The 20,478-nt window shown below is 38.9% G+C and overlaps 1 protein-coding gene across 1 annotated transcript; it reads right to left on the bottom strand.

Moving 5' to 3' along the window:
• Positions 1-87: 87 nt before the first annotated feature.
• On the bottom strand, positions 88-17,739 carry capn3a (calpain 3a, (p94)). The gene is made up of 21 exons (XM_063008002.1): positions 17,488-17,739; positions 15,903-15,972; positions 15,371-15,489; positions 15,159-15,292; positions 14,884-15,052; positions 12,452-12,535; positions 12,254-12,339; positions 12,061-12,138; positions 10,974-11,134; positions 10,705-10,874; positions 6,249-6,260; positions 5,838-6,046; positions 5,219-5,255; positions 4,377-4,448; positions 3,910-3,967; positions 3,770-3,834; positions 3,004-3,072; positions 2,846-2,924; positions 1,678-1,794; positions 1,520-1,578; positions 88-854 (listed from the first exon to the last, which is right to left on the bottom strand). Exons 1-21 carry the CDS (start codon positions 17,737-17,739, stop codon positions 828-830), a joined length of 2,127 nt encoding a protein of 708 aa, XP_062864072.1. The 3' UTR covers positions 88-827.
• Between the last annotated feature and the right edge of the window lie 2,739 nt (positions 17,740-20,478).

Here is a 20,478-nt window from a genome sequence, read left to right as displayed (position 1 = left end):
AGATTATTTGTTTAACTTGTAAACGTATATTAATATTTTTAATGGTTTATGGGTTAAAAAAATCAAGCATCCAATGATGTGTAAGTAAGAACACTTTATTTAAGAACTGAGCAATCATTTACTGTATTTAATGAAATGGTGACCGAACCTGAAATAGTAATTACATATAGAAGCCTACATCCTTCCTCTATATGCAGTGGAAACAAACCCTGATTATCTGCATTTGATGGTTGAGTGCTGCTTTGGAATCCTTTGGGTTGGTTCTTTCCTCGCTCTGCTTCTGCTCTTTCCACTATACAATTTAAAAACAATGTTCCTTTAAACAGCATGTGGATTTTCCCCTGATAAAATGTAATAGTCTTGAGACAAGGCACCTAAGTAGAAGTCATATCAAAAATTATAATCAAGTTTATGGATTTGCTTCTCACAGTCTGGTTATGTCTAGCTAAGAGATTCGTTAAAAGATGAACATACAGTGGAGGTGTATAAGAAGCAATCTGAGGTACTGTATTGGTACAGGAAATGAGAGTTTCCGCTGTGGTTTAAGAGGTGAAGATGGAAATAGAAGAATGACGAACAGGAGGAGGAGGTGCCCTGAGACCTTGAGAATGAAGAATGTTTAAACAGGTGAATAGTGCAGATTGGAGTGATGTAAAGGTTTAGATGTGTGTGGTGTAGATGCCTTTAAGATTAAGAGGAAACGGTGGTACTAGAGTGAGGTTAAAAGTACATCGGGATAGGTAGCAGAGGTTTGGCACACTGAGTGTTGAGGTAATAGCTGGTGGTTCTGGTCCTGCTTTTCAGGCTTATTTGGATGATAAGTGCGTCTAGGCGTAGAGAGTCAGCTGGAGCCACTGGGAGGGGAAGAAAGGGTTTATAGTCAGAACAGACAGTCAGTCAATAATGGTCTTAGTCATCAAATACATAATGATACTTTAAGTTGGACGTAAAAACAATATGGACAAAAGTATTGAGACACTCCTTATAATTTTTTAATTCACCTGTTTCATCCCCAACAACTGCTAACAGGTGTAATAAATCAGTTATATAAAGCAAATGATGTGCTTCAAACTTGGCTGGTTGGTTTACAGAAACTTCAGTGGCCAGCACAGCTTTGGAATGAACTGGAATATCAACTGAGGCTTTTGTGACCAACATCAGTCCCCAGCCATACAAATGCTCCTTTGACAGAATTGGCACAAATTCCTGCAGATATACTTCAAAGTCTTGTAAAAAGCTTTCTTAAAAGAGTGGTGGCTCTTATAGCTGGAAAGGTCACACAGAGGTGATCCCAATTGTTTTAATACCCCAGTCTGCATGCACTAAGCAGGGAGTTTACTTCAGAGATGATGCTTATGTTCATTTTAATTGTGTAAATCTAAATGCAACCTGACTGCTAAATTTAAAACACAAGTGCTGGTAAGCCACAAAATTGCTTAAAATCTGAACGAACAGTGAAACTAGTTGTAAATTACTATATTGGTTATAGTATTTTCACATTATTATTGTTATCATGTACCTCCAGAATAGACAGCCTGATTGTGCCATGTCCATCCTGGTCAAATGCTTGAAAGGCTCCTGCAAAGAAACCAGAATAACTTCAGACAAATGAAACAATTTGTTTATAATTAAGCTGCAGCAGCAAATGATTTTAAAACTGACGGGTAAACCACTTACTAAACATGCCCTCCAAACGCACAATACAACTGATGAAGCTGTCAAAGTCGATGTTCATGCTCTCGTTGGCATAGTGCATGGTGATAATGTCATACAGCTGGTTGTTGAGACGGAACCCTGAACAACACACAAGATGTATGACTGCACAGTGACAGATCCATTATAATAAATGTATTTACAAAAACAAGAAATGTCCAAATTCTTATTTTTAAATAAGCCACCTACAGTATATAGCAAAGATTCAAGTGGCTTGGTCTCTGTTACATATGGTGACCAAATCACTTTTCCCGGGACGGATTTGGGTTTTGCTGTAATGTTGACATTTGCTTTCTACACTTGGCATACCTTGCTTATCTATTTTTGTATTGATTGGTTGTGCAGGAACAAAGCTTTAATAATGTCCAAGCGCAAATGTACACAGTTCAATTACAGAGTTACAAAAGTTGTGGATCACTACTTGGATCACAAATAGGCTTCCGCATAAAGAATACAATTTAATTTTGCTGATAATTTTATGCCTAAAATATATTTGAAAATATACCAGATTAGTCTAAAAAGTGTAATAGTGTTTTAAAAGTGGTTTATTATTGTCAGTATTATATACTGTATCCATGAAAATTAAGAAAGTTGTGTAAACTGTGATAAAAGTTAAAGTATTATTATTATCCAATTTGTAAAAGGCATGTTAATAGTTTAAATAGAAAATAATAGGATTATCTGGTCTTATAGGTTATGAAGGCGTTTTATTGTTTATGAATTCAATATAAATAAAAGTCATACATTAATGTTGCCATAGTAGCACTTATTTTGAACCACATTCAGCCCAAACCTCCCACAACTCACTATTGGCTTCTATTTGCCTTGTGCTACCCATCTTCCCCTAAGTGTCCACTTTTTTTAAAGAACCAAAATATGGTCACCTTATATTACAGTCATATGTCTAATCATGTGATTGTTTCAGTACTACCATTAAATACAGCAGTGGCTGCTAATCATAGTTTTATAGGTGAACTATCATTAAAAGTTCTGTAATGTCCACAATTCTAAGATGTGGTACCATCAGCAAAAGATTTGGATCTTCAGCAGAACACCATGTAAAAGGGCTTCAAGACTAAGACTGAAAGCTGGCAAAAGATAAATCAAACAGAAGTCGCTATTTAAAACTTACCTGCATCATTAATGGCATTCCTCATCTCATAGCTGCTAATGGAACCAGTCTGCTCAGTATCATAGTGCTTAAAGATTCCCTACAGAACGAACACATCTGTAAATCTGTGTATGTACATGTGTATGTATTAACATCTATAAAGCAAAAAGACCCCAAACCTGCCACTGTTTGATCTTATTCCATAACAGTCGTAACTCTTGTAGATTCAGCCTGCCTGTGCCATCCATCTAAAGAATGTGATCAAGGTCATACACAGTCTGCTAAGGTATTTATGTACTGAAAAGTACACCTTTTGAGATAATTAACCAATCTAATGTTTTTCCTCACTGTTTATTTACTTAATAAATCAACACAATTTTTCTCAAATAGCTTGTTCTATACAGCTTGTGCTTAGTTCATGACCTAAAGCAGGGTGAAACAAAAATAGCTGCAGAGTCTCAGGTGATGTTTTAGATTAGCATAGCTAAACCAATTGGTTTATTAAAGTTTTGGTATTGGTGGTACATTTGGTACACTTGCTTCAAAAATACATTATATGGCCAAAAGTATGTGGCCTGACTTGAGCTTGTTGGCCAATTACAAAACTCATGGACAATAATATCGAGACTCTTTTGAAAAGGCTTTCCACAGGATTTTAGTCTGTCAGGGGTGTCCACGTGCTTTTGGCTATATAGTGTATATCAGAGAAAATTATTAAAGCTATCTAACCTAAACTAAGTGTAAGTGAATTAGAACTAAAGTTATCCTGCATGAATCAACGGACCCTCATTAAGTAACCAGCACAAAATAATCAATAACTGCCCTAAACCAGATAAATATTGATCTTAGATCACTTATAATCTATTAATATTAAATTATACAATTAAAATAATTAGCAGTATTCACAGTATGCTACAAGTGTAGACAGTCATTTCCAAAGGATACGTCCATGAAAGCAATCATGCTGCGACAGGTCTCCAGACTGAAGCCTTCCGTATTCATTTCACTATCTGTAATATGGAAAAATGCTCCTTTTATGGGACTGCAAGTAAGCTGAAAAACAATAACCCTCGAAATATACTTACACTCAACTACCACCCTGTTCAAAACATTCCTCAGTTCATTGGCTGAAATCTCCTTCTCCTGTAGAATAAGAAAGAACTGATGTCAAAGCATTTGAATAACTTGAATAAGTAATGTTATTGAGCTAATTTAGATCTGATTTCAACATTAGCCCCATAACTACATGTATTAGTTATTTTATTAGGTACACCTAAAATATACGTGCATTTTATAGCATTGGCCATTTAATTATGTACATTTAACATATAGGTGTATTTATATATAGCTATACAGCTACTAACTTCGGTGCTGATAATAACCCACCATTCAGATAACATCTGGTCAGGGGTGGCCCTATCCCTATTGTGTTTTCTTTCTACTATTATAAAAAGTAGGAAGAAAAAAGTGGTATACTGTAGGTAGGTAGATATTCCTAAAAATCGCAACCATCATCTTCCAGAGTACTCTCTCTCTTCTCTCTAGTACTCACGTCTCTTTGATGAAAAATAGTTCTGAACTGCTGGTCCTCATCGGTCTCCTCCCCTGCTGAGGCTGGATCCGGCTGAGATCATAAAGTCAAGTGGCAGTGAGAAAAGTCACAGTGAACATGTTCTTATTTTTATTGTTCTTATAGTTTTTATATCCAGATCTGTATTTACATTTATGGAATTTTACATACGATTTTATCCAAAGTGACTAAGAATTGTGACCAAACACAATGCAAGCAATAGAGTGTTTAAGCGCCTTGGTGGTTGGACTTGAAACAGCAAACTTCCAATTGTTATTCTAGTACCTTAACTGCTGAGCCACCAATGCCCTTTATCAATCTGTATCATATTGGGAATATGAAATCATGGAGAGAAAAAAGGTATTTTGGAAATTCCAAAAATAAGGTTTTTATATCTATTTCCATATATATTCTCTAAGATAATTCAGTGTCGATGCATCAATTCAGTGTAGATGCTAATGGAAAAATCCCATACTGTTTATTGTTAAATGTCCCCAACATTTATTAATTCATGTATTTATTCTTTAATAACCACTTGATCATGATCAGGCTCATAATGTGTACACCCTGGACAGGGTGCCAGTTGATCGAACCACCATATGGATGTACAAAGAACCTGAACTCTTGAAGGCAATGAGCAAAACCAAATTCTCCAGACTCTGTTGCTGTGCAGTGCCCACACTACCTCCTGCATTACTGTGCTGCCCACTAACCATTATTTCAACAGTGAGTAGGAGTTATTTTGTATTATAATTTTAGAATTAATTTCATTTATTCAAGTCCCTTAAAACATAGATGTAGAGCATGTTTCATGTAGCACTCACCACTGGATGGTCGGCTTCAATCCTGTTCTCTATTTCCCTAAATAAAAATCCACAAACACTGGTCACATTTATTATTTATATTAAATAATAAAATCATATTAACAAGTTCATATGCTGCAATTGAAAGTGTATTGACTCTAAGTAATACGTATGTTTGTCTATTATGGAGGCCAATTAAGTTATTTTTTTATCAGACACCCTAAGAACACCCTAAGACCCATAAATGTTTTGTACAGTTATAAATAAAAAAAATATTTCCAACTAAAATAAGGAAGATCTTTATTCTATTTCTAAAAAAGTCCAGTGTCCTTCTTCCAATCTTAACATCTAGGGGTCAGTAAACTACTAGTAAACAAGTTTAAATAGTTAATAGATACACACAAGTGGGATTTCAATATTAGACTTCTGATCTCCACTAGAAAATTGTAGGCTTTAGATAACAAATATCACCAGAGCACTATTCTATATTATTAGAACCAGTTACATTTCAGTAGTTAACCATTTTAAAATCAAAATTTAAGTAAGAGGGTATTTTGAGATTTAAGATCATCCAAATAATATACAATCAAATTGACTTCCCCATCCCCACGCCCATCATACAGTTATCTCTGGAACTCACTCGGAGGTGTTTCTCTTTTCTGAAAAGACACGGAGGATGAACTCGCCCTCCTGGTGGGGCTCGTAGGTGGAGGGTACGATGACATACTCGCCAGGGCTCAGCCTGAATCGCTGAGTCACTTCTCGCAGGTTAATGTAAGCCTTGCTGCGAGCCTTGGAAGTGTTCAACAGAAAGAACTCCTTCTGCATGTGCTGCTTGTTTCCATGCATCTGACACACAGAGACAGGAAAGTACAACAGCATAAACAACAATGGTTCAAACTGAGTGATGTAGTCATAAAAGATAAAGTTAGGAAAACTGGTAGTCAAAAGCATGCACACAGCAACACGGTGACAAGGCACACTACTCAGCCTCTGCTGGAGAGAAACCACAAATGATGTTCAAGCAACACACTCCACTGCTGTTTCATACCTCCTTTGGAACCTATGAATGAAGGGAAAAATAAACACAGTATTTACATATATATTTAACTTAATAAATATCAGTCCTGTAACAATTCAGTTTCACAAATAAAGAAATACTCAAACTCCTTGCACAGCTGCATCAGTTTGTTACTACAAGAAAAATAAACAGATTTGTTTTTCTAAAGTATTACGACTTTATTCTCAAAATCTAAATATTAAAAAATCTTAACAGTGGCCCTAAAATGTCGTCATTGTAGTAAACTCTGGGTAAATTCTTCAAATTTTTCATATGTTTTTTTAAGGTTGCCAGAGGTTTAAGAGTCACAGTTTGCTGCTGGTATGGCTGTATTTATAATAGGTGAACAATTGTCAAACATTTATTAACAGAAACGAGATTCTGATGAGTAGATGAAATGTAAGTGTTGCTGAGCATATTATTTGATGAAAATGATAAGGATATACGACCTTATGTACAAAGGAATTCACCTTTTGGTCAGTTTCACAAATGTGCTAACTTGCTTTTTAGTAGTGCCAAATACTAAGTGTATGTATATTCAAAGGTTCAAGGGTTTAACTTTATGATGAACTGTATGATTTGTAATGAAAAACAAATAAACCTATGAAAATTGTAATATATATATATATATATATACGTATATATATATATATATATATATATATATATATATATATATATATATATATATATATATATATATATATATATATATATATATATATACTGTATATATATATATATATATAAACATTATTACCTATATATACAGTGTATCACAAAAGTGAGTACACCCCTCACATTTCTGCAGATATTTAAGTATATCTTTTCATGGGACAACACTGACAAAATGACACTTTGACACAATGAAAAGTAGTCTGTGTGCAGCTTATATAACAGTGTAAATTTATTCTTCCCTCAAAATAACTCAATATACAGCCATTAATGTCTAAACCACCGGCAACAAAAGTGAGTACACCCCTAAGAGACTACACCCCTTAATGTCCAAATTGAGCACTGCTTGTCATTTTCCCTCCAAAATGTCATGTGACCCGTTAGTGTTACTAGGTCTCAGGTGTGCATAGGGAGCAGGTGTGTTCAATTTAGTAGTACAGCTCTCACACTCTCTCATACTGGTCACTGAAAGTTCCAACATGGCACCTCATGGCAAAGAACTCTCTGAGGATCTTAAAAGACGAATTGTTGCGCTACATGAAGATGGCCAAGGCTACAAGAAGATTGCCAACACCCTGAAACTGAGCTGCAGCACAGTGGCCAAGATCATCCAGCGTTTTAAAAGAGCAGGGTCCACTCAGAACAGACCTCGCGTTGGTCATCCAAAGAAGCTGAGTGCACGTGCTCAGCGTCACATCCAACTGCTGTCTTTGAAAGATAGGCGCAGGAGTGCTGTCAGCATTGCTGCAGAGATTGAAAAGGTGGGGGGTCAGCCTGTCAGTGCTCAGACCATACGCCGCACACTACATCAAATTGGTCTGCATGGCTGTCACCCCAGAAGGAAGCCTCTTCTGAAGTCTCTACACAAGAAAGCCCGCAAACAGTTTGCTGAAGACATGTCAACAAAGGACATGGATTACTGGAACCATGTCCTCTGGTCTGATGAGACCAAGATTAATTTGTTTGGTTCAGATGGTCTCAAGCATGTGTGGCGGCAATCAGGTGAGGAGTACAAAGATCAGTGTGTCATGCCTACAGTCAAGCATGGTGGTGGGAATGCCATGGTCTGGGGCTGCATGGGTGCAGCAGGTGTTGGGGAGTTACATTTCATTGAGGGACACATGAACTCCAATATGTACTGTGAAATACTGAAGCAGAGCATGATCCCCTCCCTCTGGAAACTGGGTCGCAGGGCAGTGTTCCAGCATGATAATGACCCCAAACACACCTCTAAGACGACCACTGCTTTATTGAAGAGGCTGAGGGTAAAGGTGATGGACTGGCCAAGCATGTCTCCAGACCTAAACCCAATAGAACATCTTTGGGGCATCCTCAAACGGAAGGTGGAGGAGCGCAAAGTCTCGAATATCCGCCAGCTCCGTGATGTCGTCATGGAGGAGTGGAAAAGCATTCCAGTGGCAACCTGTGAAGCTCTGGTAAACTCCATGCCCAGGAGAGTTAAGGCAGTTCTGGGAAATAATGGTGGCCACACAAAATATTGACACTTCAGGAACTTTCACTAAGGGGTGTACTCACTTTTGTTGCTGGTGGTTTAGACATTAATGGCTGTATATTAAGTTATTTTGAGGGAAGAATAAATTTACACTGTTATATAAGCTGCACACAGACTACTTTTCATTGTGTCAAAGTGTCATTTTGTCAGTGTTGTCCCATGAAAAGATATACTTAAATATCTGCAGAAATGTGAGGGGTGTACTCACTTTGTATATACAGTGGGGGAAATAAGTATTTGATCCCCTGCTGATTTTGTAAGTTTACCCCCTTACAAAGACTTGAACAGTCTATTCTTTTTATGGAAGGTTTATTTTAACAGAGAGAGAGACAGAATATCAACAAAAAATCCAGAAAAAAAACATTAAATAAAAGTTATAAATTAATTTGTATTTAATTAAGGGAAATAAGTATTTGATCCCCTACCAACCAGCAAGAATTCTGACCCCCACAGACCGGTTATGTGCCCATGAGGCACACAAAATAGTCCTGTCCCTGTATAAAAGACTCCTGTCACAGAATCAGTTTCTTCCGTTCAAATCTCTCGACCACCATGGGAAAGACCAAAGAGCTATCAAAGGGCGTCAGGGACAAGATTGTAGACCTGCACAAGGCTGGAATGGGCTACAAGACCATCAGCAAGAAGCTGTTGTAAGCTGACCACTGTTGGTGCGATAATTCGAAAATGAAAGAAATACAAGATCACAGTCAATCACCCTCACTCTGGAGCTCCATGCAAGATCTCACCTGGTGGGGTAAGAATGATTCTGAGAAAGGTGAGGTCAGTCCACAATTACACGGGAGGAGCTTGTCAATGATCTCAAGGGAGCTGGGAGCAGAGAAATGCTGGATATGACCCCAAGAACACCATCCCCACCGGGCATTTCTTTGCCTCCAAACACGGCGAGTGGAGTTGATGCCAAAGAGCTCAATTTTGGTCTCATCTGACCATATCACATTCTCCCAAGCTTTCTCTGAATCATTCAGGTGTTCATTGGCAAACTTCAGACGGGCCTGTACATGAGCCTTCTTGAGCAAAGGGACTTTGCGGGCACTGCAGGATCTCAATCCATTACGGCGAAGTGTGTTACTAATGGTTTTCTTGGTGACTGTGCTCCCAGCTCCTTTTGAGATAATTGACAAGCTCCTCCCGTGTAATTCTGGACTGACCTCACCTTTCTCAGAATCATTCTTACCCCACCAGGTGAGATCTTGCATGGAGCTCCAGAGTGAGGGTGATTGACTGATCTTGTATTTCTTCCATTTTCGAATTATCGCACCAACAGTGGTCTCTTTCTCACCAAGCTTCTTGCTTATGGTCTTGTAGCCCATTCCAGCCTTGTGCAGGTCAACAATCTTGTCCCTGACGTCCTTTGATAGCTCTTTGGTCTTGCCCATGGTGGTCGAGAGATTTGAACGGAAGAAACTGATTCTGTGACAGGAGTCTTTTATACAGGGACAGGACTAATTTGTGTGCCTTTTGTGCACATAACCGGTAAACTTACAAAATCAACAGGGGATCAAATACTTATTTCCCCCACTGTATATATACATTACTGACTGTAGTCCATCTGTTACTCTACATACCTTTTTAGCCTGCTTTCACCCTGTTCTTCTATGGTCAGGACCACTACAGAGCAGGTATTACTTACGGTGTCCACTCACTGTCCACTCTTTTAGACACTCCTACCTAGTTGGTCCACCTTGTAGATGTAAAGTCAGAGACGATCGCTCATCTATTGCTGCTGTTTGAGTTAGTCATCTTCCAGACCTTCATCAGTGGTCAAAGGACGCTTCCCACGGGGCACTGTTGGCTGGATATATTTTTGGTTGGTGGACTATTCTCAGTCCAGCAGTGACAGTGAGGTGTTTAAAAACTCAATCAGCATTGCTGTGTCTGATTCACTCATACCAGCACAACACACACTAACACACCACCACCATGTCAGTGTCACTGCAGTGCTGAGAATGATCCACCACCCAAATAATACCTGCTCTGTAGTGGGTCCTGGGAGAGTCCTGACCATTGAAGAACAGATGGACTACAGTCAGTAATTGTAGAACTACAAAGTGCTTCTATATGGTAAGTGGAGCTGATTAAATGGACAGTAAGTGTAGAAACAAGGAGGTGGTTTTAATGTTATGGCTGATCAATGTACAGTATATATATTTAAAAGAAAAGAAAAAAAGAAGACTGTTGCCCCCCTCTGCAGGTGCACTCAACTGATTTTGCTGATTTTTACTGAGTTAAACGTAGTACCTCATAGATGGCAAATCCAATAGTGAATAGGTTGGCACCCAGTTTGCGGTCTTTTCTTCTGTTTTTCTGCATGAGAGACACCACAAAGGTGCAGGTCACCTCATTGTCTTCTGGATCATCATCCTCCTCCAGGAGACGCAGACGATACTGAGGATTTGTCCAAAACGTGTCTACAACACAGATTCCACTCATGATAAGAAAGGTACTGTTATATTAGTATTGTAAATATCATTACCTTGATGAGGGACCACAAATCACTAGTTGCCTACCCGGATAATTCCTGCAGCCTCCAGCAGAGCAGCCTCGTACCCAGCGGCCCTCGTTCACAGATACTGTCCATTTGTGGAGCTTATCATCATCCAGCGCATCAGGGGTCAAGTTACAGATCTCTAGTCTTGTGTAATTCTTTTTGAAATCATCGAAGGCCATCCTGGATAATATAGACAGTAACTTAGTTTGTTTGTTTGTTTATTAGGATTTTAACGTCATGTTTTACACTTTTGGTTACATTCATGACAGGAAACGGTAGTAAAAGAAGACTCATCTGTTCACAAGTTTAATATCGAACACAGTCATGGACAATTTAGTATCTCCAATTCACCTCACTTGCATGTCTTTGGACTGTGGGAGGAAACCGGAGCTCCGGGGGAAACCCACGCAGACACGGGGAGAACATGCAAACTCCACACAGAAAGGACCCGGACCGCCCCACCTGGGGATCGAACCCAGGACCTTCTTGCTGTGAGGCGACAGTGCTACCCACTTAGCCACCGTGCCGCCCCATAACTTAGTTGAAAGCTCACTGCAGGGGCAAGAGATTAAAGTTTGCCATGCCAGTCTTAAACCTGAGAAAATATTGCGCTACTCAAAGCCTTTAAAATAATTCCTAACATTCCTAACTTATGCCCCCCTTGCTGCTCTAGTAACATACAGTTTATATACACTTGGACTTGTATACTATATTGCCAGAAGTATGAGGATACCTGACCATAAAGCTGTTAGATTCCAAAACAACAGACATTAATCTTTTCCTGGGAAGCCTTTCCACAAGATCCTGGAGAATGTCTATGTGAATTTGTGCCCATACAATCAAAAAAGCATTTTTATTGTAGGCCACTGACATTTCTCTGCACCTAACTGATTTTATATACCTGTTAGCAATGGATGTATGTGCTAAAACACTTAAACATAATAATTAGGACAGCTGTTCACGAACGTTTGGCTAAAAAGTTCTTTTTCAAGATCTGAATGACTGAAACAAGCTTCTTTGTCTAAAACAATAAAACCTTCTATAAACTGGAGTTCCTCAGTACTTGGAGGGCCTTCAGCTGGACAGATCTCAGTAGATGTACTCACCAGAACTCTCCATCCTCTGCATTCTGATGATGCAGTTTTTCTTTTTCTTCCTTAGAGATTGTAGACCACTCCTTTGAACTACACAGATTTAAAATAAAATTATACTAATATTATCAACATGCTGTTTAAAACAAGTACTGTACATCTTAGTGTCATTATAACATATTCATGCTCAGCACTAAAAGTGACATACTTATCACTCCAAGGTCCATTCCACTCCACCTGACCCCAAGGATTACGGAGGCGTACCAGGCATACTTTTTGTACATTCTGTTTACACTAGAATGAGATTTGGTAACATTTAACATTTTATTATCACTAACAGTTTTAACCACAACCTTGCTTTATACTCATGTCCAAAACACATAAAAAGAAACATCTTTGTTCTTACCTCATCTACAGCAGTTACAGAGTAGGCATGGCCTTTCACAAGCCCAGTTACAATACGAGTTTCAAAGCGAGCCGGGACCAAGGACTGAAAAAAACAAAACCCAATAATGCCTACTGCTGGTCACTATTGTTTAGAATTATTTATAAATAGCTTTTATATTACTTAAAACTAATATTTAATATTAATTCTAAATGTAAGATTAATTCATTTCAAATATGAATAATCTCATCTGCATTTGGAAACAGATTTTCTCTGTTATATTCCTCTAATATATACTCCTCAAACTGATATACAGTGCCTTGCAAAAGTATTCAGTCCCCTTGAACTTTTCAACCTTTTGCCACATTTCAGGCTTTAAACATAAAGATATGAAATTGTAATTTTTTGTGAAGAATCAATAACAAGTGCGACACAATTGTGAAGTGGAACGAAATTTATTGGATATTTTAAACTTTTTTTAGAAATAAAAACCTGAAAAGTGGGGCGTGCAATATTATTCAGCCCCTTTACTTTCAGTGCAGCAAACTCACTCCAGAAGTTCAGTGAGGATCTCTGAATGATCCAGTGTTGACCTAAATGACTGATGGTGATAAATAGAATCCACCTGTGTGTAATCAAGTCTCCGTATAAATGCACCTGCTCTGTGATAGTCTCAGAGTTCTGTTTAAAGCGCAGAGAGCATCATGAAGACCAAGGAACACACCAGGCAGGTCCGAGATACTGTTGTGGAGAAGTTTAAAGCCGGATTTGGATACAAAAAGATTTCCCAAGCTTTAAACATCTCAAGGAGCACTGTGCAAGCGATCATATTGAAATGAAGGGAGTATCAGACCACTGCAAATCTACCAAGACCCGGCCGTCCCTCTAAACTTTCAGCTCAAACAAGGAGAAGACCGATCAGAGATGCAGCCAAGAGGCCCATTATCACTCTGAATGAACTGCAGAGATCTACAGCTGAGGTGGGAGAATCTGTCCATAGGACAACAATCAGTCGTACACTGCACAAATCTGGCCTTTATGGAAGAGTGGCAAGAAGAAAGCCATTTCTCAAAGATATCTATAAAAAGTCACCTGGGAGACACACCAAGCATGTGGAAGAAGGTGCTCTGGTCAGATGAAACCAAAATCGAACTTTTTGGCCACAACGCAAAACGTTATGTTTGGCATAAAAGCAACACAGCTCATCACCCTGAACACACCATCCCCACTGTCAAACATGGTGGTGGCAGCATCATGGTTTGGGCCTGCTTTTCTTCAGCAGGGACAGGGAAGATGGTTAAAATTGATGGGAAGATGGATGGAGCCAAATACAGGACCATTCTGGAAGAAAACCTGTTGCAGTCTGCAAAAGACCTGAGACTGGGACGGAGATTTATCTTCCAACAAGACAATGATCCAAAACATAAAGCAAAATCTACAATGGAATGGTTCACAAATAAACGTATCCAGGTGTTAGAATGGCCAAGTCAAAGTCCAGACCTGAATCCCATCGAGAATCTGTGGAAAGAGCTGAAAACTGCTGTTCACAAACGCTCTCCATCCAACCTCACTGAGCTCGAACTGTTTTGCAAGGAAGAATGGGCAAAAATTTCAGTATCTCGATGTGCAAAACTAATAGAGACATACCCCAAGCGACTTGCAGCTGTAATCGCAGCAAAAGGTGGCGCTACAAAGTATTAACGCAAGGGGGCTGAATAATATTGCACGCCCCACTTTTCAGTTTTTTATTTCTAAAAAAAGTTTAAAATATCCAATAAATTTCGTTCCACTTCACGATTGTGTCCCGCTTGTTGTTGATTCTTCACAAAAAATTACAATTTCATATCGTTATGTTTGAAGCCTGAAATGTGGCAAAAGGTTGAAAAGTTCAAGGGGGCTGAATACTTTTGCAAGGCACTGTATACACTAGGCTTGTAGTTTGGCTGCTGCACAGCTTGGGTTCGAACTTCTCCTTCTTAGTTTTGTCTTGGTGTTCTGGTGTCCTCCCACCTCTCCAAAACATGTCTGTATACGGATTAGCTACTATAAACTGCCTCTAGGTGTGAGTGAAAGAGTGTGAGCACTGGTGTGGCACTGGCAGAACACTATCCAAGGGGTATTCCTGCCTTGGTCCAGATGTTCCATGGTAGGCTTCTTTTTGACCTGCTGTTCATTTAACTTGATGGAGCAGAGAATGCACCTGGATGGAGAACTAACTGGCCTCCTTTATATATATGTATATCTAATTCTAAGTAGAGTCACATCAAATTACTAAGAAAACAATGGCAGTTATACTAGGACTCTCGGACATAGGTGACTATGGCTTTACCAAGGGTTGACTCTGAAGTCTAAGGTTGATAGGAATTTCTGTTGTACCACTCAGAAGGCCACGTTTAATTTTAATAGATAATTGTTTTTGCCCTATTTTTTTAAACAGGAGCTGTGTAACTTACATCAATAGAGCAACCCATGAGAGAGCCTCTCTCCAAGGCTTTCTTCATGATCTTATAAAGGTCTTTGGGTGCCTCCTTCATCTCAAAGAACTCGGTCACTCCTCCAGTAAAGTCCTCCATAGCTTCTGTAGTGTTACCACCCTTCAGAGCCTCATAGGAACCATGTAACCTGAATTAAACATACATTTTAAAATGGAAAACTTCTGTAAATCAGATGAAAACAGTCACAATATTATATTTAAAAGAAATAAAAAAGAAATAATTGCAGGTCTGACTTGGCGTATGCTTTCTCTAGGAGAGCGCTCCAGAATTCGTTTCTCTCTGCAGACTTTGTGAACACCAGCTGATTGTTGATGGTAGGGATCCGATCATCAACCACAACATCCACCCAGTCACCATAACGCCAAAACTACTTCAGAAATGAAAGATTGAAAGAATAGAAAATTTGCCTCTATGGGACAGAGCTACATAAATAAATGGCACCTACCTGGAAGTGAAAGATTCCAGCATAATTGTCAGAATAGCTCTGCTCTTGAGGAACAACCCGATACAGCAGTTTCTCGTTTAGAGTTAGACTGGCAATCGCTGCCAAAAGCCAGCAGTCACCTAAACCACAGACAAGAGAAAGTGTTAAGCATACCAAAGTAGACATAAACGGCCTATGCTGCTTATTTTTTAAAGAAAACCAAAGATGACATTAAATAAAAAGCACATACATTTGCTTGATTCCACAAAATCTTGACCAAAAACAACTTGGGATTGACTGCTGACCTCAGCACTTTTGGATTGCCCATAGAAACAGGCTAGTGTTACCAGCTATGCCCTATACACAACCTTTGTGTCTTTGGCCTCTTTTTGTTGCCCGTGTAGAGGACACAACAATGAGAAGTGCGGCCAGCCAGATTCCCTTCCACCAGCATAGTCACAATATTGAGAGGCCCCTGCTGGTATGTGATCCTATAATCTGGTGCTTAAATTGTACCAAATTTGTTGACGTCCCAATATGTAACTTGTCATACCTAGGTCTCCCTGGCAGATGTCTGTTCTGCTAGCTCCTCCAACAATGAACTGTGGGTTTTCACAAATCTCCTACAGGACACAGATTATATTATTAGCACTAATACAAAAGCAAACATTAACACACAAAGCAAAGATGATGTCTGGCTTAATGTTTGTGTGTGTGGAGAAATTAGATTTTTACCTAATCTAGATTTGCGGATTAGGTAAAAATAATGGAATATTGTACAAGGGATCTTCAAAAAGTTTCCACACTTTTATATTTTCATTGAAAACGGTGAGGGTGGGAGGAGTTTTAGTGTCTGGTTGTGTGTGGGAGACTGAGAGAGCTTATAGTTCGGATTTAGTGGCATCTGATTTCTACCTTTTTGGACCGTTCAAAGAAGCTTTAAGGGGAAGAAGATTTTCATGTGATGATGTGAAGCGGTGCATCAGTGGATACATGCTCAACCAAAAACATTTTTTGCTAATGACATTGAAAAATTGGTTCAGCGCTGGGAAAAATGCATCAGAAGGTGACTATGTAGAAAAGTCATGTCATTTGTTTTTGAAATTCCTAATACATAGACTGCAGAAACTTTTTGAAGAACCCTCATATTTGGAATACATATTTATAATTGTAAATATGAAAGAGTATAATTATAAAATATTTACTTTCAGTCCACAATAGAAAAGACATCTTGGACATCTAGTACTACCTTTAGAAACGGCTATATTGAAAATTCTATTAAAGTTTTTTTTTTAAACTTTAAAAATAAAATAAAAAAAAAGTTTAATTTGCTTCAGTTTGCTTACTTTTAAAATGTTACCAGTCAAACTTAACATTGGTTGTGGTGAATAATGTGAAGGTGTCTTTCTCAATCAGAGCACGTGAATGAATTGAGCAAATAGAATTCAAATAAAAAGTTAAATGTCCATCAGTCCATGAGCATTTGTTAGGTGCTTGGTTTTTATATACAAACCCCATTTCCAGAAAAGATGGGACGTTTTGTAAAATACAATAAAAAGAACAATCTGTGATTTGTTAATTATCTTATATCTTTATTTAACTGACAAAGTAGAAAGAAAACATTTTCTTCTCCCTTTATTTTTTTTTTACCAATCAACTGTATTTTGTAAATATAGACACATTTAAAGTTTGATTCCTGCGACACATTCGAAAAAGTTAGGACAGAAGCGTGTTTACCACTGTGCTCCATTAGCATTCCTATTAATGAGATTTTTTAATAGTTTGGGAACTGAGGAAACTAATTGTTGCAGTTTTGCAAGTGGAATTTATCCCCATTCCTGATTGATAAAATAATTAATGAGTGTAGGTATAAAGAGTTACAATGTGGAAAAGTTTTTGGTGAGAATAATTTCATACTTTGACAAACAAGATTTTTATTACAAGCCTAATTAAACTCATTTACCAGCATAGAACACGATGAGAGGATGGGTCATCACTGTAGGATAGGAAACATTCTAAAACAATCCCACTTATTTTTACAAATACTCTCTAAACATACAGCCACAACATTAAAATAATAGTCTAAATAGTTCTAAAAAAACACTTGGATTCTTAACCACAGTCCAATTTCCACCTACCTTGGGTCTTTTCCAGACAATGTTCTTGACCTTATTAGACTTGTGGCCCAGCTCCTTGTATCCGAGGGACTCCACAGTAGCTGGGAAGGTTTCATCCTCAAACAAGGTCTTTTTCTGGAGGCACTCCTGTTTCAGGATGTTAAAGTCCTGACCACTAAATCGGAGAGGCTTGTTCACAGATCCTTCACCGTCCTTTCTTTCCCTTTCCCGGATTAACCGGTCACAAAAAAAGCCAGATTGTGTGTAGGGCATGTTCTCTCTCCAGGCTGTTTTTTTCTTGTAGAAATGACTTTTCCCAAGAACATGTGTTTAAAGAATTAGAAGCCTAAAAACCCTGGCATAAATCCAGACTGGTGACTTCTGATTGGCTGTTCTGCACAATGACTCACCATTCACCTGGTCATGAAGTGTAGTCCATGTTTGGTAAAAAAAAAAAAAAAAAGCAGACCTTTTTGCTACATGTGTGAATATACACGTTTTACTATGCACAAACATAGCATAAGCATATGTATAAGCATTGCTATAGTTTTCTTGTCCGCCAATTTCCATTGGCTAGAGAACAATGAGTCTGGGCACCCTTATGCCATCATTATGGGGCACACAAAGGCAAGTGAAGCTGCAAATAGAATCCTGCCTCAGCAGAAGGCATTCAAGCTCTCTAAACCTGTTCTCAATGCAGCTCAGCATTAAGCAGTCTCAGCATTACTAGAGCAAGCCGAGCCTGAAGCACTGCCTGTATACCATCAATATGTATGACTATACCACAGAGTCTGACTGCAGATAAACTACATTTAAACGTGCAGTTGTATAGTTGGAGCATGGCATTACTGAACATGTTTGTCATTTATTATAGTAATAGTGCAAACAACAACACGTTAGAAAACTTAAATAGGTGTGTGCATATGTTCATTTTTCTTAACAGCTAAAGCTTATGGTTTTGGGAATATTTTAACCAACTCCTTTTAATGCCCTAAAAAAAACACCCAACGGTGATGTTGAATTCAAAATTCCTAAAGTCGTTTTTCTGTCTTAGTTGTATGTCTGAAACTGTAAAAACCTCCTGTGTAATACTGGACCTGCATAGTTGGGGTTATGTGAAACCTGGACAAATAAAATAAAACACATCATAGATCAACACAGATGGTATGACTTCTATTACGATTTCGGCCTTTATCTTGACATATATTAATTGTAATCACAAATCGTAATTTATCGTAATTCATTTCTTTAGGTTAGTACAGACTTTTCAGTCATCTTTTATAAATCACTCTGTAGACACCAAAGAATTGTTAGGTGTTAGGTTTTAGTGAAATTCTTTGTCGGTTTCGTTCTGTTCTTAGTATTTTTTTTTTGTTTAGAAGTATAATCGCTGATTACAATTATATGCCTTCTGTAGTTTGACAGGTCTCAAATCAAGGTAAAATTAGTTTCATCAGGCAATAATTATCTCTACTGGAATTAGAGCCTAAGAAATGTGAGATTTTGTGTTAAAAGTGGGTGGGAACAAAAGCTCTTAAGGGCAGGAACAAAATGTGTTAAATATTATATATAATTAAATCCCTTTCTCTCCCAGTCTAGTCACATACAATTACCCATATGTATCTTTACTTTTACTCCACTGCTGCAGACCCCTACCCTCACTGGGGATGGCCATACCAAACACCCTCTGACATGCATGCAGTTCCCAACTGCTTCTTTTCACCTGCCAGAGACAGGTTCACAGAGAGTAGTATCACTTACAGGGGTTGGACAAAATAACTGAAACACCTGGTTTTATACCACAATAATTTATTAGTATGGTGTAGGGCCTCCTTTTGCGGCCAATACAGCGTCAATTCGTCTTGGAAATGACATATACAAGTCCTGCACAGTGGTCAGAGGGATTTTAAGCCATTCTTCTTGCAGGATAGTGGCCAGGTCACTACGTGATGCTGGTGGAGGAAAACGTTTCCTGACTCGCTTCTCCAAAACACCCCAAAGTGGCTCAATAATATTTAGATCTGGTGACTGTGCAGGCCATGGGAGATGTTCAACTTCACTTTCATGTTCATCAAACCAATCTTTCACCAGTCTTGCTGTGTGTATTGGTGCATTGTCATCCTGATACACGGCACCGCCATTGGATGCACATGGTTCTCCAGAATGGTTCGGTAGTCCTTGGCAGTGACGCGCCCATCTAGCACAAGTATTGGGCCAAGGGAATGCCATGATATGGCAGCCCAAACCATCACTGATCCACCCCCATGCTTCACTCTGGGCATGCAACAGTCTGGGTGGTACGCTTCTTTGGGGCTTCTCCACACCGTAACTCTCCCGGATGTGGGGAAAACAGTAAAGGTGGACTCATCAGAGAACAATACATGTTTCACATTGTCCACAGCCCAAGATTTGCGCTCCTTGCACCATTGAAACCGACGTTTGGCATTGGCACGAGTGACCAAAGGTTTGGCTATAGCAGCCCGGCCGTGTATATTGACCCTGTGGAGCTCCCGACGGACAGTTCTGGTGGAAACAGGAGAGTTTAGGTGCACATTTAATTCTGCCGTGATTTGGGCAGCCGTGGTTTTATGTTTTTTGGATACAATCCGGGTTAGCACCCGAACATCCCTTTCAGACAGCTTCCTCTTGCGTCCACAGTTAATCCTGTTGGATGTGGTTTGTCCTTCTTGGTGGTATGCTGACATTACCCTGGATACCGTGGCTCTTGATACATCACAAAGACTTGCTGTCTTGGTCACAGATGCGCCAGCAAGACGTGCACCAACAATTTGTCCTCTTTTGAACTCTGGTATGTCACCCATAATGTTGTGTGCATTGCAATATTTTGAGCAAAACTGTGCTCTTACCCTGCTAATTGAACCTTCACACTCTGCTCTTACTGGTGCAATGTGCAATTAATGAAGATTGGCCACCAGACTGGTCCAATTTAGCCATGAAACCTCCCACACTAAAATGACAGGTGTTTCAGTTATTTTGTCCAACCCCTGTATA

Source organism: Trichomycterus rosablanca, chromosome 13 (genome assembly GCF_030014385.1).
Source record: "Trichomycterus rosablanca isolate fTriRos1 chromosome 13, fTriRos1.hap1, whole genome shotgun sequence".
In the NCBI taxonomy this organism is placed as follows: Eukaryota; Metazoa; Chordata; class Actinopteri; order Siluriformes; family Trichomycteridae; genus Trichomycterus; species Trichomycterus rosablanca.
This window is presented reverse-complemented; position numbering and strand designations above follow the sequence as displayed.